The sequence below is a fragment of the Colletotrichum orchidophilum genome (assembly GCF_001831195.1).
Source record: "Colletotrichum orchidophilum strain IMI 309357 chromosome Unknown Scaffold_82.1, whole genome shotgun sequence".
Classification (NCBI taxonomy): domain Eukaryota; kingdom Fungi; phylum Ascomycota; class Sordariomycetes; order Glomerellales; family Glomerellaceae; genus Colletotrichum; species Colletotrichum orchidophilum.
Genome location: NW_019173038.1, coordinates 80,925 through 95,259, shown reverse-complemented (window position 1 = coordinate 95,259; position 14,335 = coordinate 80,925). Strand labels below are relative to the sequence as shown.

The 14,335-nt window shown below is 56.4% G+C and overlaps 4 protein-coding genes across 4 annotated transcripts; 1 reads left to right on the top strand and 3 right to left on the bottom strand.

Annotated features, from left to right (window-relative positions):
• Positions 1–1,068: 1,068 nt before the first annotated feature.
• CORC01_09208 (PHD-finger domain-containing protein) lies at positions 1,069–5,391 on the bottom strand (the record flags this gene model as incomplete). Its single annotated transcript, XM_022620837.1, has 7 exons — positions 1,069–1,491; positions 1,547–1,730; positions 1,786–2,235; positions 2,335–2,663; positions 2,934–3,027; positions 3,244–5,318; positions 5,371–5,391. 7 exons carry the CDS (start codon positions 5,389–5,391, stop codon positions 1,069–1,071), a joined length of 3,576 nt encoding a protein of 1,191 aa, XP_022472637.1.
• A 1,318-nt stretch (positions 5,392–6,709) lies between these two features.
• Positions 6,710–8,076, bottom strand: CORC01_09207 (DNA-binding protein; the record flags this gene model as incomplete). The annotated part of the gene is made up of 3 exons (XM_022620836.1): positions 6,710–6,933; positions 6,990–7,784; positions 7,854–8,076. Coding segments are annotated over 3 exons (1,242 nt in total), but the record flags the coding sequence as incomplete, so codon positions are not given.
• A 1,907-nt stretch (positions 8,077–9,983) lies between these two features.
• On the top strand, positions 9,984–12,260 carry CORC01_09206 (snf5/smarcb1/ini1; the record flags this gene model as incomplete). Its single annotated transcript, XM_022620835.1, has 2 exons — positions 9,984–11,861; positions 11,937–12,260. The coding sequence occupies 2 exons, from the start codon at positions 9,984–9,986 to the stop codon at positions 12,258–12,260; spliced, it is 2,202 nt and encodes a 733-aa protein (XP_022472635.1).
• Positions 12,261–13,128: 868 nt separating this feature from the next.
• On the bottom strand, positions 13,129–14,283 carry CORC01_09205 (uncharacterized protein; the record flags this gene model as incomplete). The annotated part of the gene is made up of 2 exons (XM_022620834.1): positions 13,129–13,265; positions 13,863–14,283. The coding sequence occupies 2 exons, from the start codon at positions 14,281–14,283 to the stop codon at positions 13,129–13,131; spliced, it is 558 nt and encodes a 185-aa protein (XP_022472634.1).
• Positions 14,284–14,335: the final 52 nt, after the last annotated feature.

The window sequence follows — 14,335 nt, the reverse complement described above, 5'->3', positions numbered from 1 at the left end:
ATACTTGCTCTTCCACTAGAGAGACTGGAGGGTAACGAGACTGCCATCTGAACGAAGCCACTGGACCAACTGGCGGGGCTTTCTTTCTTGTCAGGGAGAGCGAGGCTGGTCGAAGTGGAATTGTGCACACTAGAGAGGGTACGAGATGAGAACTGAGGTTGTCCAATAGAGCAGTGGAGGAACAGCGATGGTATATATAGATCATGCGGTGTAGCATTCTATCTGATGCCCTCATCAGGTTACCTCCCTTTCTGGTTCTGCCTCGTTGCCCCCTTCCCCCAGTCAACCTGACGGGCCTAAACAACCGGGCCGGCTTCAGGTCAATCAATCAATCCCTTTCCCAAAATAAGATTCCTCGCGCTCTTGCCTCCTCCCAAAAAGAGAGAGAAGGGGGGGTTAAAGTACTCTTCCTTGATTCTCTAGCCCTGCCCCTGGTCCAAAGAGAGAAAATTACGAGAAAAAGTAATGGCCTATGATACAAGATTGAGGCAGGTGGGGGAATCAAGGAAGGGAAAAGAAAAATGGGGGTGGGGAGAGTGAAAACGGAAAAGAATAACGAGGACAAATGTTTGGTTCGCCCTCCACACGCTCTTCTCTCTTCCCAAGGTAACAGCACGGGCAGATAACCAGATGCCCAGCCCCCCTCTCTTCGCTGTGAGCACACCGCTCTGTGTGCTCCGCTCACCCATCTGTGTTCCAAAGCCACAAAAATCGAGGGGCGCAAGAAAAGTAGTCTTGCTATGTGGGCCGCCCAAAGCCTGTGCGGCTTTTTGTTGTACTCGTCTCAACTACCGGCCTCCTTAGCTGGTCCTCCTTTGCGCTGCTCGCTGTTTGTTTTGATTCCTCCCCAAACTCCAGATCCGCGTGGGGGGCCATGTCCTGGGGAATCAAATAAGAAAAGAGTAGGAAATGGGCTATACCCGTAATTGGTGGCGCTGAGTGTTCTCCTGGTCTCGGACGAGGCAGAACAACAGACTTCAAATCCGTGTCTCAACACTACCCTTGTGTGTTGCGTTAGATGAGAATATTCAGATAAAACATATAGTTGTAGTCGCTCTCAATGCTAGCCTAGTCAATATCCATGTCGGTCACATCGTCTTCGTTAGCGTCGTTGGGGGCCTCCTGCGAAGACTTCTCGCCCAGGCTATTGATCGGCTCCGGGTTGTCTTGGGTAGTGGTCGCCGGCGTAGGAAGGTCGGCTGGTGGCTCGACAGACTCGTTTTTGATCGAAGTTGCGGTATCCTCAGCGCTACCAGTGCCGTTGATATGGTTGCTGTCGATCGCGTTTTGATCGGACTCAATGTCCATACCAAATACACCGCTATCTTTTTGGTCATCTCCAAGCAAGCCTCTGATGCGGCCAGTCATGGCCTCCATCTGAGCCAACATGGCGCGGAGACTCTGCTTGTCAGTAGCATTCAGGTCTCCGCTGGCAAAGTTGCCCACGCTGCCACGAGCCATCAGCGAGAGCATAGCCGGTTCGGCGTTTGTCTATATGAATGTGTCAGTTGCAAGTGGTTGTATTTCCGCTCGCTTCGTGACTTACGAGCAGTGCCTCTGTGAGCTCATTAAGCTTGGTGGTTGGCTGAGTGGAGGCCAATTCGACCAAATTAAGCACTGCTTGCTGCTCGACGCGTGAACGAGCGTTGAGCGGCTGACTGGTTGGTGGCGGCTGAGCCTTGGTCGAAGCCGGCGAGCTACTGATATGGCCAGCGCCATCCTTCCGAAGCCTGCAGATCTGTTAGAATTTTCAAAACGTCCAAGCAATGATTCAAGCCAACTGACTGAGAGATGAAGTCGAGGACAACGCCTTTGGAAGACAGTTTATAGACGCGGCCAAAGCTCTTGACGTCGCTCCAACCCGAATTCTCATCCTCGGATTCTTCGTCCTCATCGTCAATTTCAATGTAGCCGTTGTTCCTCATGCCGCGGCTGAAGGCAGGGATAATGACGGGGGTTCCTTTGATCTTCCGGAAGCGGTGAGCTGGAGCCAGCTCTTCAGGCAACGTGGCCAACAGGTCGTCTGCGTGCGCCGGGCAACGCCATGTTCGCACCACGGGCGGGATTGCCAGGGGAGGATCGAGGCAGTCTAGATGCCAGTGGAGTCCGCAGAGGCTACAGGGGATGATGGCTCGATTATCGGCGGATGGGTGTTGACAATTGTGGCAGAGAACGGCAGAGCCATCAGCGTCCCGAACCTTGAAGAAGTCTGGAGCTTCCTCGTAGCCCTTCTTCCTGTTGCGACTGTCAGCCGACGCGGTTCCCGGGGAGAGGTTGGTTGGGATGAGATGCTTCTCAGATAGCAAGGTGATGAGTGTAGAGGCTGTCACTTACTTTGGCTTAGCCGGCACCACCACATCCTCGTACTCGCCCTCAGGACCGACCTTGACGCTCTCAAAGTACACCCGCACACCTTGCGGCAGCTTGTAGGCTCGAGGGTTGGTCTTTTCCAGAGTGTTCATCAAACCGCCAAAGGGACCCTTGTGTTCGGGCACCCTGGTGGGGTACCTGCTGCTGAAACAAACGTTGCAAAACCATTCCTCGGGGAGAGTGTCACCCAGGCCAAGGTCAACACATTCAAAATGGAACGACCTGGAGCAGTTCTCACAGCAGACCAGCTCTCCAACGCCGCTGCATGCCGAGCAATAGTCGTCATTCTCGTCCTGATGGGAAATGTCAGCAACGTATTCGTTGAGGTAATTTGCGGGAAATGAGTAGGAGTGTGGGTGCAGACTGGCCGCTAAACTCAGTCTCTCGGCGGGATGTGCGCCTCGGCACCCGAAAACCATGCCTTCAAAAGTCGCCGGAGACCCTCCTCGCCTGGCCCCATCATCTCTTCGCTCCCAAAACACAGCGCCAGGTGGGCGACATCGTACAGGAAATGATCGCAGCTTCGTGCCACTGAAGAAATGATTGTTGGGCTTGTGGCTTACCTGGTTGATCGGGCCACCGTTGGCGTTGACCGCACCGCCCTCGCCGCTTGCACGTGGTAGTCCAGCCGCAGTGCCTCCCTTCTTCTTCATGGGTCTGGCAAAGCACGTTAGTTCATCTTCGGTTTGATTTTGCAAGCGACTCAGGATGAAATCCCAAGGACGGATAAACGCAGAGACGAGGATGCTGCGGTACGACGCTGCCAGGCTCGCCACTCACAACTGGCGCCCTCGTCTCATCATGTCAAGCCATGGCTTTGCCACGACTGGATCTCAAATTTTCCTGAATGCAAAAGGGGATGCAGTTACTTACGAAGTCTTGATGCGCAAACCAGTCCGCTGCTTCTTAGAAGGACGAAGATTCGTGGGGGTCGCAGCCCTAGAGCTCGCGGCGGGCGTCACTTCTCCGAGGGAAAACAGCGCAGTCGGCGAGCTCGTGTTATCGATCTCGTCGTGCGTCCTCTTTGCTGATCTTGTCGTTCTCGTGCTCAAGGTCAGGTTCACAGGCAGATTCGAGTTCGGCGCTGGCGTTCTTGCCGATTTGCGCAGATTCACTGCAGGCGAAGACGTGGCCACAGATCCAGCCCTACTTCTCATATCTGAACCGCGAATGTGGCTCTCAGGCTGGGGCGTCTGGCTAACGGTGCTATCGCGTGCATCTCTCCTACGTTGGGTGGTTGCATCGTCGCTGGGCAGCACGCGGGGGCCTTTGTCCTTGTTGGCGTTCTTCTTGCCAGCCGCCTTTGAGGGTGCTGTCGTCGAAAGGTTGGGGAAGATGGGCGAAGAAAGTCGACCAGGCATGCTACTAGCCCCTGCAGCTTGAGATACGTTTGGGGGAAGGGTGGGTGAGTTTGGGTTGGATGCGTCAGACACGCTCGTCTTAGCAGCAAGGGATCTGCCGCGTCTCTTCATTGGCTCGGGTTCGGCTGGCGGTGGTGCACTGGTCAAGGTGATCTCGGGGTCGGCCCCAGCAGCCGTGGCAGCCGTCGTGGCACTGTGACGGCGATTGTGGCTGTCGCCTTTGACTGCCGCGGAAACGGGCGGAGAGCTGGGCGAAGGCGAGTCGGGTGGCAGGGACGGCGATGCAGAGAGCTCCGACAAGGACGAGTCGCTGCTTGCAGAATCTCTCCGAGCGCGCTTGCGTGACGGGGTCATGGTCGCCAAGGTCGTCTCCGCCGCCAGTAAAGTAGTCTCGTCATCGTCGTCCATGTCCATGTCCATGGGCGATTCCGGAATCTCCCTGCGCTTGCTGGCCTTTTTTGTTGGCGTAACTTGGAGCAGGAGGTCGTCGTCGTCGTCGTCGTCGTAGTCTGACTTTGAGAGGTCGAGGGAAAGAAGGTTCCCGTAGGGTGCCGGCTTTGGCTTGTGGGGGGTGAAGCGCGAGTTGGTGGAAGGGGGCACGAAAAAGTAGCAAGCCTGGTTGTCCTTCTTGCCTTCTCGCTTCTTCTCCTCAATAAGGCGAGAAAATTCGTCGAGCGTGTCTTCGTCGGCTGTTTGGTGGTAGACGTCCTCAAACATGGAGAGGAAGACGGGGTTGGAAGAATTTTCGTCATACAGGGTCCGGAGTGCCCACGCAGTGGGATAGCGATAGTGCCGGAGCGCCTCGTCGATGGCAACCTCCACAGCCCTCTCGATAACGTCCTTGTTCTCGGGCGTCGATTCTGACGGCTGCACGGCGTCGCTTGAGGGAGCCATTTGATGAAGCGAAGCAGATGCGCGGCGTCCTACCGAGGAGCGCGACACACTCTTGCGTGACTGTGAGGCAGATGCACGCCGGCCCTGGCTCTTTCCCGTGGCTGCCTTGGGCGTGTAGTCCTCGTCCTCCTCGTCGTCGTCTCCCAGACCACGTGCAGGAAGACATTTTCTCGTCGCCTTTTGAGCGTTGGCAGGAGGGGAAGGAAGGCGTGGAGGTGTCTCTGAGCGCTTTGCCATTGTCGCATCTGCTGCCCCAGCCGCCGCCGCGGCCGCCGCCGCCGCCTTTGCAGCAGCAGCGACAGCAGAGTTCGCTGAGCTCGACTTGAGAATGATTTTCCTGACGGGGTTCACGCCTTCCTGGCCCTGCTTCTTGGTCGGCGGTCCCTTGGGTAGCGTCCCGAGGGGCGCCATGTTCTCGGTGACGCCGTATCGCATCAATCCAGCCTCCTCGAAGCTCGGCTTGCTCTGCACCGTGGGCTCCAACCATTTCTGCATAAAGGTCCTCGAGGCCTCGCTTGCTCCATTCGTCTTCTTGACGGGTTCCGATCCTCCTCCTCCATTGGCGTGCTGATGCGGGCTGGAAAAGCGCGACCGCGTGGCTCTCGTGCTCGTGGGCATCATGGCGACTGGGCTCTCGAGGGCCCCTGACCTCCTTGCCTTGGACCAGACAGGCAAACGCTCCGAGTCGGACGCCTAGAATCGCGTTAGTTTCGTGTCTCTGTACGACAAACTGGGGTTTGGCTACTTCTCTAGTCTTTGAAGGCATTCGGCGATGCGTTTCGGGCGCGTTCCCTCCACTTGCGACGCGAAGGACTTTAGGAAAAGGAGGAATGGGAGAAGAAAGGGTGTGAAGCTGCGGGATGGACCTCGAGGATTTTCGGAGACAACGGACTGGGGGCCTAAGAGCTACAAAGCTACCTCCTTCCCTGCTCTGGGGGCCTTTGAGCGGCCCCGGGCATATACCTTAGGCGGGCACATGGTACCTTAGGTGGTCCTCAAGGCGAGTGCAGGCGATGGGCAAGGGGGCGGGTGCATGTCACAGCGCTGTTGGGAACCTGTGGTCCAGTGCCACAGCATCGGCCAAGGTCACTATCGGCCTTGTGACTCGAACATACTTTGCCGCATGTTGGCGTCAGCTATCCCTCTTTTTCCAGCCCTCCTCCTGTGCCTAAACTTTCATTTCCATACATAGATATTGATTGCCTCAACGAAGACAAAGAGAGAGGGAGAGGGAGGAAGGTCTGCTTCCTTGATCCTGAAAAGATCCAGGGCCTACTTGGGACACCTCGGGCTTTCAAGTCTGCTTCCATTTGTCTTCCATCACCAGGGGCTTCTACATACTGCGGCAACTGACCACACCGGCATACCCGCCATCTAGGTATCTGGCGGGTCTCCTGCCGTATCAACGACGACCAGGGGCCCGGCGAGTACGGCAGTCCAGAGATCTCTGGAATTGGACAATTTTGTTCCACCCATCCTCGTGGCTCACCTTCTTCCCCCGGCCGACGGCCTCTCCTGGCGTGCTCCGTCTCATCGTCTCAGCGAGACATTAACCCCCCTGTCGTCGCGCTCTTACTTTGTTCTCAGACATCGTCACGTAGCTATCTCACTCTGCGATGGTCAATCAACACTCGCGGGTTGTGTTCAGGGGAAGGTCAGACATGCTCAAAGATGCATAGTGTATGTAGATGACTTGTCTTTCTTGGGGCTGCCAGTTCAGGCTTCCATCTGGCCCATCATTCTGTCAGATGAAATGAGTAAGCAACTGCTTGCCAAGCTCTGCGTCCTGGGTGACGACGACCCGGGCTGCAGTGGCGGCTGGCTTGAGGCTTCCGACAACTGAGCAGCTCATCGGCATTCCCACAAGGAGAGGTGCAGCCAGCCAGCTTTTGGCGTCGGACGAGACAAGCAGAGCGAGCGTTCCTGTTTCCGGCCTCACCCTGGCCATGGCCCTATCCATCGACTGCCCCAAGGCGTAAAATCACACATTTGACTTTCACGACAAAAAAATGTGGGCGTAAAATCGGGCAGCCCCCATGCTCTCTCATCGACAGTCATCGCCATTTCCTACACTCAATTCGCACCTACTCCTCATCGCTCTCTTCCTCCTCCTCGCCGCCCGCAGCAGCGGCCTTCTTGGCCGGCTTCTTCTTCTTCTTGTTCTTCTTGCTCTTTCCGGTATTTCTGGACAGAGGCTGCTCGAGGATCTTGAGAATCTCCTCGTCCTCAATCTTCTTGTCCGACTTGACCTTCTCGAGGTCGAGAGCGGGTGGCGCACCGAGCTTGGTGATGCCGTTCTTAGTGATGGCTGTCGACATGTTAGCACACTGAGCCGTTCACTTTTGCACACAGGAGGAGTCTCACCAATCGTCGACAGGTAACGGGCGACGGGGGAGTTGTCCTTGTCGCCAACAACCTCGTAGGCGCGGAAGACGTTGCCACGCACGCACTCAACGACACCAGACTTGGCATCGCGCTCGTCATCGAGCTGGCGCAAGCTGAAGGGGAAGGTTCCAAACTTCTTCTGGACCTCGGAGAGAATCTTGCGGGAAGTAGGGCGCTTGAGGCCGTAGTTGGTGGTGGTGCGGCGGTGCAGAGTAGTTCTGGAGTCCAAGGTCTTGACCTTGCCAGCGCCCAAGCTCACGCCCATCTCGACACCCCAGACCTCGCCAATCTCGGGGACGCCGTCGCCCTTGGTGCCCTCAGCGGGAGCAAGGACAATCTTCTTCTTGCCCTCAATCTCGTTGCGCTCAAACAGCCATGAGGTGGTGCTCTCGACCAGGTTGCAGTCGTAGGACTTGACGACCTTCTCGAGCAGGCTGGTAATCTTGGCCTGGGTGGGAGCCTTGGCGGCGGCAGCCTTGGCCTTCTCCTCGTCGGTGCCGGAAGCGAGCAGACCGGGCGGGAGCAGCAAGCGGAGGAGCAGCTCATTGGCGTAGTAGTTGGCGAGAACCAGGTCGGCGGAACGACCAGTGATTTCTCCGCCGGCGATGACGGTGTCGCAAACGATAGAACCGAAGCCGTCAATCTGGGCACCGAGCTGGATCTTGATGGGCTCGCCCTCCTTGATCTCAGCGCCAGCCTCGGCCTCATCGGAGGTAAGGGGGGTGTAGGGGGTCACGAAAGAAGCCGGGGAGATGGTGGTAGGGTGGGAGAAGCCTGCAAGGCGCGAAGGGAGTCAGCGACAGTCAGGAACAGGCAGCATAAGACCGGTAAGGGGAGATAGACCTTTGTTGACCTTCTTTCCACGGTAGACCTTGGCGAGCTCCTCCTCGATGAGCTTGTCGCCCTTCTCGCAGATGGTGACAATCTTCTCGCCAGGCTTAATGAGCTCGGCAACCGCGGCCAAGACCTTCTCAGAGATCTGAGCGGCGGTCTTGTACTTGGTCAGAGTATCGGGGTTGTTGAGGGTGTAGTCTGGGGGATTGTTAGTTTTTTTTTTGTCAAAAGGCTATGATGAAGGCGCAGCTCGAGCCGTCCTCCGAGTCAAATGGAGCTCATTGGGTCTAGTCGAGTCCTTTCAGGCAAGGCCATCTGCCTCGGAAGGCATGGTGTGCGTTTGCGTGTTCGTGTGTGGTTTATTCGGGTGGTGGCGGGGTAGCTGCGTGGGCTGTTTTGGTATGTGACGCAAACGCAGCAGCACCAGCAGCGGCAAAAACGCGCGTGGAAGGGTAGGGACAGCGCGCAGTGCGCTGTAGAGCTCCAGCAAGAATAGGGAGGTACTAACCGATTTCCTCCGACATGATGGCGGTATTTTTGGGGGGGAATTGAGTAAGAAATCAAAGGAATATCTCAAGGATAGCGATGCACCGGTCCAGATCTCGAAGGACTGAACGTGGGAAGAGGTGCAATGCAAAGTTGGTGTGTCGGGCGTAAGTATTTTGACGACAAATACGTCGATTTTCAGGGCGGGGAAAGGAGGGGCTCGTTGCTGTTTGTGGGTGCTCGGGCAGGTCAAGGTCAAGCAGGCACGCAGGCAGGTGCAGGTGCAGGTGCTATCCAAACCCAAGGTCCACCTCAGTCTCAAGTACCTTTGGTGGGGAATTTTGTGCATGGTCGCATCGCTTAAAACCGCCTTGCGCATCTGGGCTATTGTTCGCGTGTCGTGCCTCACATACCTTGGTTACCACGTAACCTATCTACCTTAGGTAAGTAAAGTAGTACCTAGCTAACTTTTTATGCAGCCTTGAGTTGGATGTGAAAGCATGCTCCCGTTATGCTTGGCGGGCCAACTTTGGCGGGCCAACTCGGTCAAGTCTTGTCTTGAGCCGTGCTGGGTAGGAGGCCATGACGATGAACTTTCAGCACATGTCCCGTACCTCGAGTGAGTAAACCAGGTACTGACCGTCTCAAGATCAAGAATGTCTCATGGTGAGCAGCCAGAACCTTATGCAGAGCTCCGTGTGAAGCACACGATGAACGCATCTACACATCTGAGCAAACATGGAACTCAGGGCAACCTTTCCATCCTCCCAGCTCTGGATGCTGTTTCCGGTACAAGCTCGGCCCGTACCGCAACAGGCACACCAGATGGCATGCCCATTTCGGAGAGGTGAATGGCCTCACGTTGGCTTTCATCTAGGCATTTTGAACACACACCGCCAATTCTAGCGTAGTGGCTTGCATCTCCCATAATCAGAGCGGCGCTTATCGTGCAAATGGTCCTGCTAGACCGCTGTCTACCCATACCAAAGTGGTCGACTCGTGGATCAGTTGCATCTTCCCAACGACTGCTACTTTTGACTGCAAACCAAGGTGTCTCAAGCCAAGGTAGCAAGTAGCTTGCCCTCACTTACACCCTCATGTCGCCAGCCACGCCCTAGATCGCAGCCATTGGTGGCGCCCCTGCGGCGGTGCGAAGGTGCTCAGGAACGGGGTCAGGTCGTTAAGCATAGGTGAGGAAGGGACATGTATATTCGCAGCCGACTTGGGCGGGAAGGTACTTTATTCACCTGCGTACCTGAACTGGGAAATTTTCCAGGTTGCGATTGGCGCTGACCCGAACTCCCCTGGACGCCGGCATTGGTCAGTCTGCACTAACACCACCAGGTTTCACCGTCATCTTTGAGAGATGGTTTTACCCCAAATCGCCATGCCAGTACACAGAATGCGTTAGCATCGGTGGTGCCAGCCTTCCCCGGTAGAACACCAACACGCAGCGCAGGAGAGAGACTGCGAGCCCGCGACAGACGTAGCAGAATCCACCTCTCATCCCCAAGTGAACCTTGGAGCCATCGTCAATTGGCTTCCGCCACGACACGCGCGCAACACGAACCCAGGCCCGATCGCGCGTCTTCCCTTCGACGTCTCGGCAGTCGCATCGCTGCGGCGATTCGGGACCCTGCACATTTCTCCAACATGGCCGCGCCGCCATCCACGTCCACGCCTACCGCGGCCGGCGCGACAGCCTCGTCCTCGGCATCAACCTCCGCATCCGCCGCCAACGATCACGATGCTACTCCTCACTCCGTCGCTGCCAAGTCCCTTCCCGTACGAGACAAGGACTCGTTCAACAAGCTGCAGGTTGAGCGCTACGTGACGCGCGATTGGCACTACGCTGTCGCGATGAAGGACGCACAGGAGCGATTCGAGAAGGACATGCAACAGACGAGAGACAAGATTGATGATTATAACCTCATCAAGAACCAACGCTTGTATTTCCCCCCGAGCAAACTATACGGCGAAGGATACCGTGGCTACGGCAACGGCTACACCGATATCGATCCCCGCATGCGAGCGCCCTTTCCCGCCCAAGTCATCTACCCGAGCCAGAAGCCGCGGCCTGGGAAGCGTCAGTCGCATCCTCTCAGATGGAAGAAGAGAGAACTGAAGAAGCAGGCGGAGCAGCACGAGGAGCTTGTGCCGATACGAATAGACGTTGACTGGGAAAAGATCAAGCTTCGCGACACCTTCACATGGAACCTGCACGACAGGATAATCCCGGGCGAGCTCTTTGCGCAGCACCTCGTCGAGGATCTGGGCATCCCTCTGGACGCACAGCACAAACCCGTCTTGGACCAGGTCACGTTGCAGATGCGGGACCAGCTCAACGACTTCTACCCCCTGGTGTTCTCGGAAGAGGACGCGCTCGACCCGGAGCTGCCCTATTCTGCCTACAAGAATGACGAGATGAGAATATTGATCAAGCTCAACGTCACCATTGGCGGCGTAACCTTGGTTGACCAGTTCGAGTGGGACATCAACAACCCGTTAAACTCCCCAGAGGAGTTTGCCGCCTCAATGACTCGCGACATGTCGCTGTCCGGCGAGTTCACCACTGCCATTGCCCACTGCATTCGAGAACAGTGCCAGCTCTTCACCAAGAGTCTATACAGCGTCGGACATCCCTTCGATGGAAGGCCGGTCGAGGACCCCGATCTCATCGCCGCCTTCCTGCCATCTCCTCTGCCATCCGTTTTCAGACCGCAACAGCAGGCCAAGGAGTATGCTCCGTATCTGTACGAGCTCAGTGATGCCGATCTGGAACGCAACGAAGTCATCTTCTCCCGCGAACAGAGACGCCAGAAGCGGTCCATCAACCGTCGCGGTGGTCCGCAACTTCCCGATCTCAAGGAACGGCAGCGGACAATCAGGACACTACTCGTCTCGTCCGTGCTTCCCGGCGCTGCGCCCAACATGGAAGAGAGCACGCTATACAAGCGTGTGGCCGGCGCGCCAACCACCCGCAAGAGGCCGGGAGCACGCGACGGCGAGGTTTCCGATTCCGACGATAGTGAAGACACAGGACCGGACTCGCCAGGCGTGTCTCAGCTTGGCGGCACGGCCAGGACGAGAGGTCTTCGTGGCGCTGCGAGTGCTGCTCAGCAACGAATTACGAATCTTGGCCGCTCCGAAACGCCTGAAGCGAGCATCATCCATCATCACGAGACGCGGAGAAACCTTGGGCGCTCCATTCGCGATACTCGCGACGAGACTGAGGAGCCTACGCAGCTCATTGTCACACTCAAGGTCGGCAAGGACAAGCTGAGACGACTTCTCCAGAACCCAAGGGCAAGGTTTACGCCGAACGGCTCCCAGACACCGTCCACACCCGCACATACTCGCATACCCAGTGCGGCCGCGGCCCCGGCCGGAGCGAACTCGATGCCTCCGCCGTCCACGCCGGCCTCCAACGGTCAGGCTCTTCCTGCTCAGCTTGGCACTCCTCTCCCTCAAGGCCAGATTGGTCGACAGCCTGCTCCACCACCTGTTGCGGGTCAACCGCCGCCACCTGCTGTAAGTTGCCATGGAACGTCATATGGTCATGGATTTCTTGAACTTTAACTGAATGGAAGCTGACATACTCGATAGCCTCCGCCGCCAGAATGGCTGAAGAACTGCCTGCAGCAGCTGAAGCAAACCTATACCTTTGATAACTTTGAAGGCATGATGAAGTACTCGGCTATCAACCCTGACACGGAGATGCCGATATCAGTACCAGCAGGGTCACAGCCGCCCGAGGGAGCCAGATGGATGTTCCTCCCCCGTATCCGCTGTCTAGACTGCCCCGGCAAGCTGTACACGCCCGGGCCGGAAATGACGGCAGGCAACTTTGAGGTCCACTTGCGCAACAAGCAACATCGTCAGAAGGTGGATGCCAGAGAAGGCAGAGACACGGCACCTGGAACGACGTAATACGATGACATAATGGCGGCGAGCCCCGAGTGAGACGCCAAGGTGCTGTCAAGGCCCGTGCCGAGCTTCCTGGATAGTGTAGCCATGTTCACCCAAGGCCCAAAGCACCGGCCTCGGGTCAACGATTTGAGAAACACCGGAGCCCTGCTTTCATTCAGCAAGCCTAGCGGTTCATCATCAGTCTAGCTCTCACACCTCCGAGAAAAAGCCAAAGGAAGTTTGCAAGCTCGGAATGTTGGTGTTGACAAGTCAGCACGCTCGGCATTGTACAAGAGATCAATCTATTTCCATCTCGTCTGTTGGTTGTAGAAAAAAGAAATGACACTACACAGGTGCCATTCGTACTGCCTCGCAGGCAGTGAAATGGGTTGAAGGAAACGGGGAAACCAGAACGTGTTTCTTGCCGATTTTAACAGGTTTAGGAGTTCAGATCCTGCTGATGAGGCGGGGTAGGAATGGCTGGAGTTCTGATCGGGAGTGTTTTATTAGGATACGACTAGGAGAGATGGAGCTTTTAAGGCGCGATGTATGTGGAAGATGTGGAAGAGTCGGAAAAGGTTGCTATCAACCCATCCTAACCCAACCTTACCTTGTGCGCAACATTGCCGAACGAGGCTGCTGGTAGCGAGAGTAATACCACAAAAAAGCTTTCCATCTCTGCCTTACTGTTGTGGACTGATGTTTGTGAATGAACCAGGATGTTAGCATTTCCTTGGGGATTGATCATACATGAGCAAAACCATCCTCGCACTATTGCCATGATAAGAGCATGTCACGAGCGAAAAGTCGCATACCGGTGGGCAACACTTGACTACGTACTGATTGGCAGGTATATTAAGACTACCCACAGGTAGCCAACTTGTCTGTACTATTCCACCGCCAATAAGGGCCCCGGTATGGCGCGGGTACCGATGCTCAGGTTCTCGGGGTTCAACTTTGCTGGGAGGTCAGATTGCGCCGCAAAGTTGCCGTGTCCAAGGATCGTCGTCCACTGGTCGAAGCCAGCTTTCCGGACCGATGAATCCAGTCAGCGAAACAGAACAATACTAGACTAAGTTTTTGACAGGACATGGCTTTCGAAAGACATAGGAAATCGCAGATCCCAGCCACCATCCCAATCCTCTCTGTTTAATTCCCCTCCCCCCCCTTGCTCGAGTCAGCAGTTAATTTGGAGATTCGACTGAACATGATTGGGCTGTTGGCTGTGTCCTAGGTCTCGTCATAGACTCGAGGGATGTAGACCGGTTTTCAACGCGTATGCCCGAGGCATTGTAGCCACATATGGAACCCTATGGGACTACGTTTTCGGGTAGATGCCTGCTTCAAGCATCGATTCTGGGGTAAGGGGGGCGGAAGCAACCTGTACGAGGAACTGGTGGTCGGGAGTGGGGGAAGGGGAGGGGGGAAGACGGAAACGAGAAATCTAGTAGATCTTCTCCTCCTCCTCCCCCTCGGCCTCGTTCTCGTCTTCCGCCTCCAACGCGACGGAGAGGACGGCGTCGAAGAACTTGACGCGGAGCTTGTTGGTCTGCTTGTCGGAGAGGTTGAAGATGTCGCGCATGGTCTCTTCGACCTCGGCGAAGTAGTCGTCATACACTTCACCGTCAGAGGCCACGGGCTCGATGGCCGGACCCCGCCTCTCGACGAGCTTCTCGGCGGCGGCGGCGGGCTTCTTGCCCATGTCCTTGCCCTTGCCCTTGGCATCGGGGGTCTCGAGCCAGCCGCTAGTGTTGGGGTGTTTTCTGTACTCTTCGAGGTAGAACCTAACGCAGTACTCGATGGCACCCTTGAAGTTGTCCGGGCTCCTGTAGGACGGGCCGGCGCGTCTCTTTGCGGCGTTGTTCTCCTTGCACCACTCTCTGCGTCTGGCGATCATCTCCGGCGTCGGGAGGGTCGCCGGTTTGGCTTGCCCGGCGGGAGTGGTGGTGGCAGCGGCAGCGAGAACGGTGGTGGTGGTGACGGCGGCGGCAGCAGCCAGTGCGAAGATGCCGGCGGCTGCGAGGAAGTTCTTGATGGCGACCATTTTGATGATTTTTACTAAAGGTGAGGTCGAGTTGGTTGTATTGGTTCAGTGA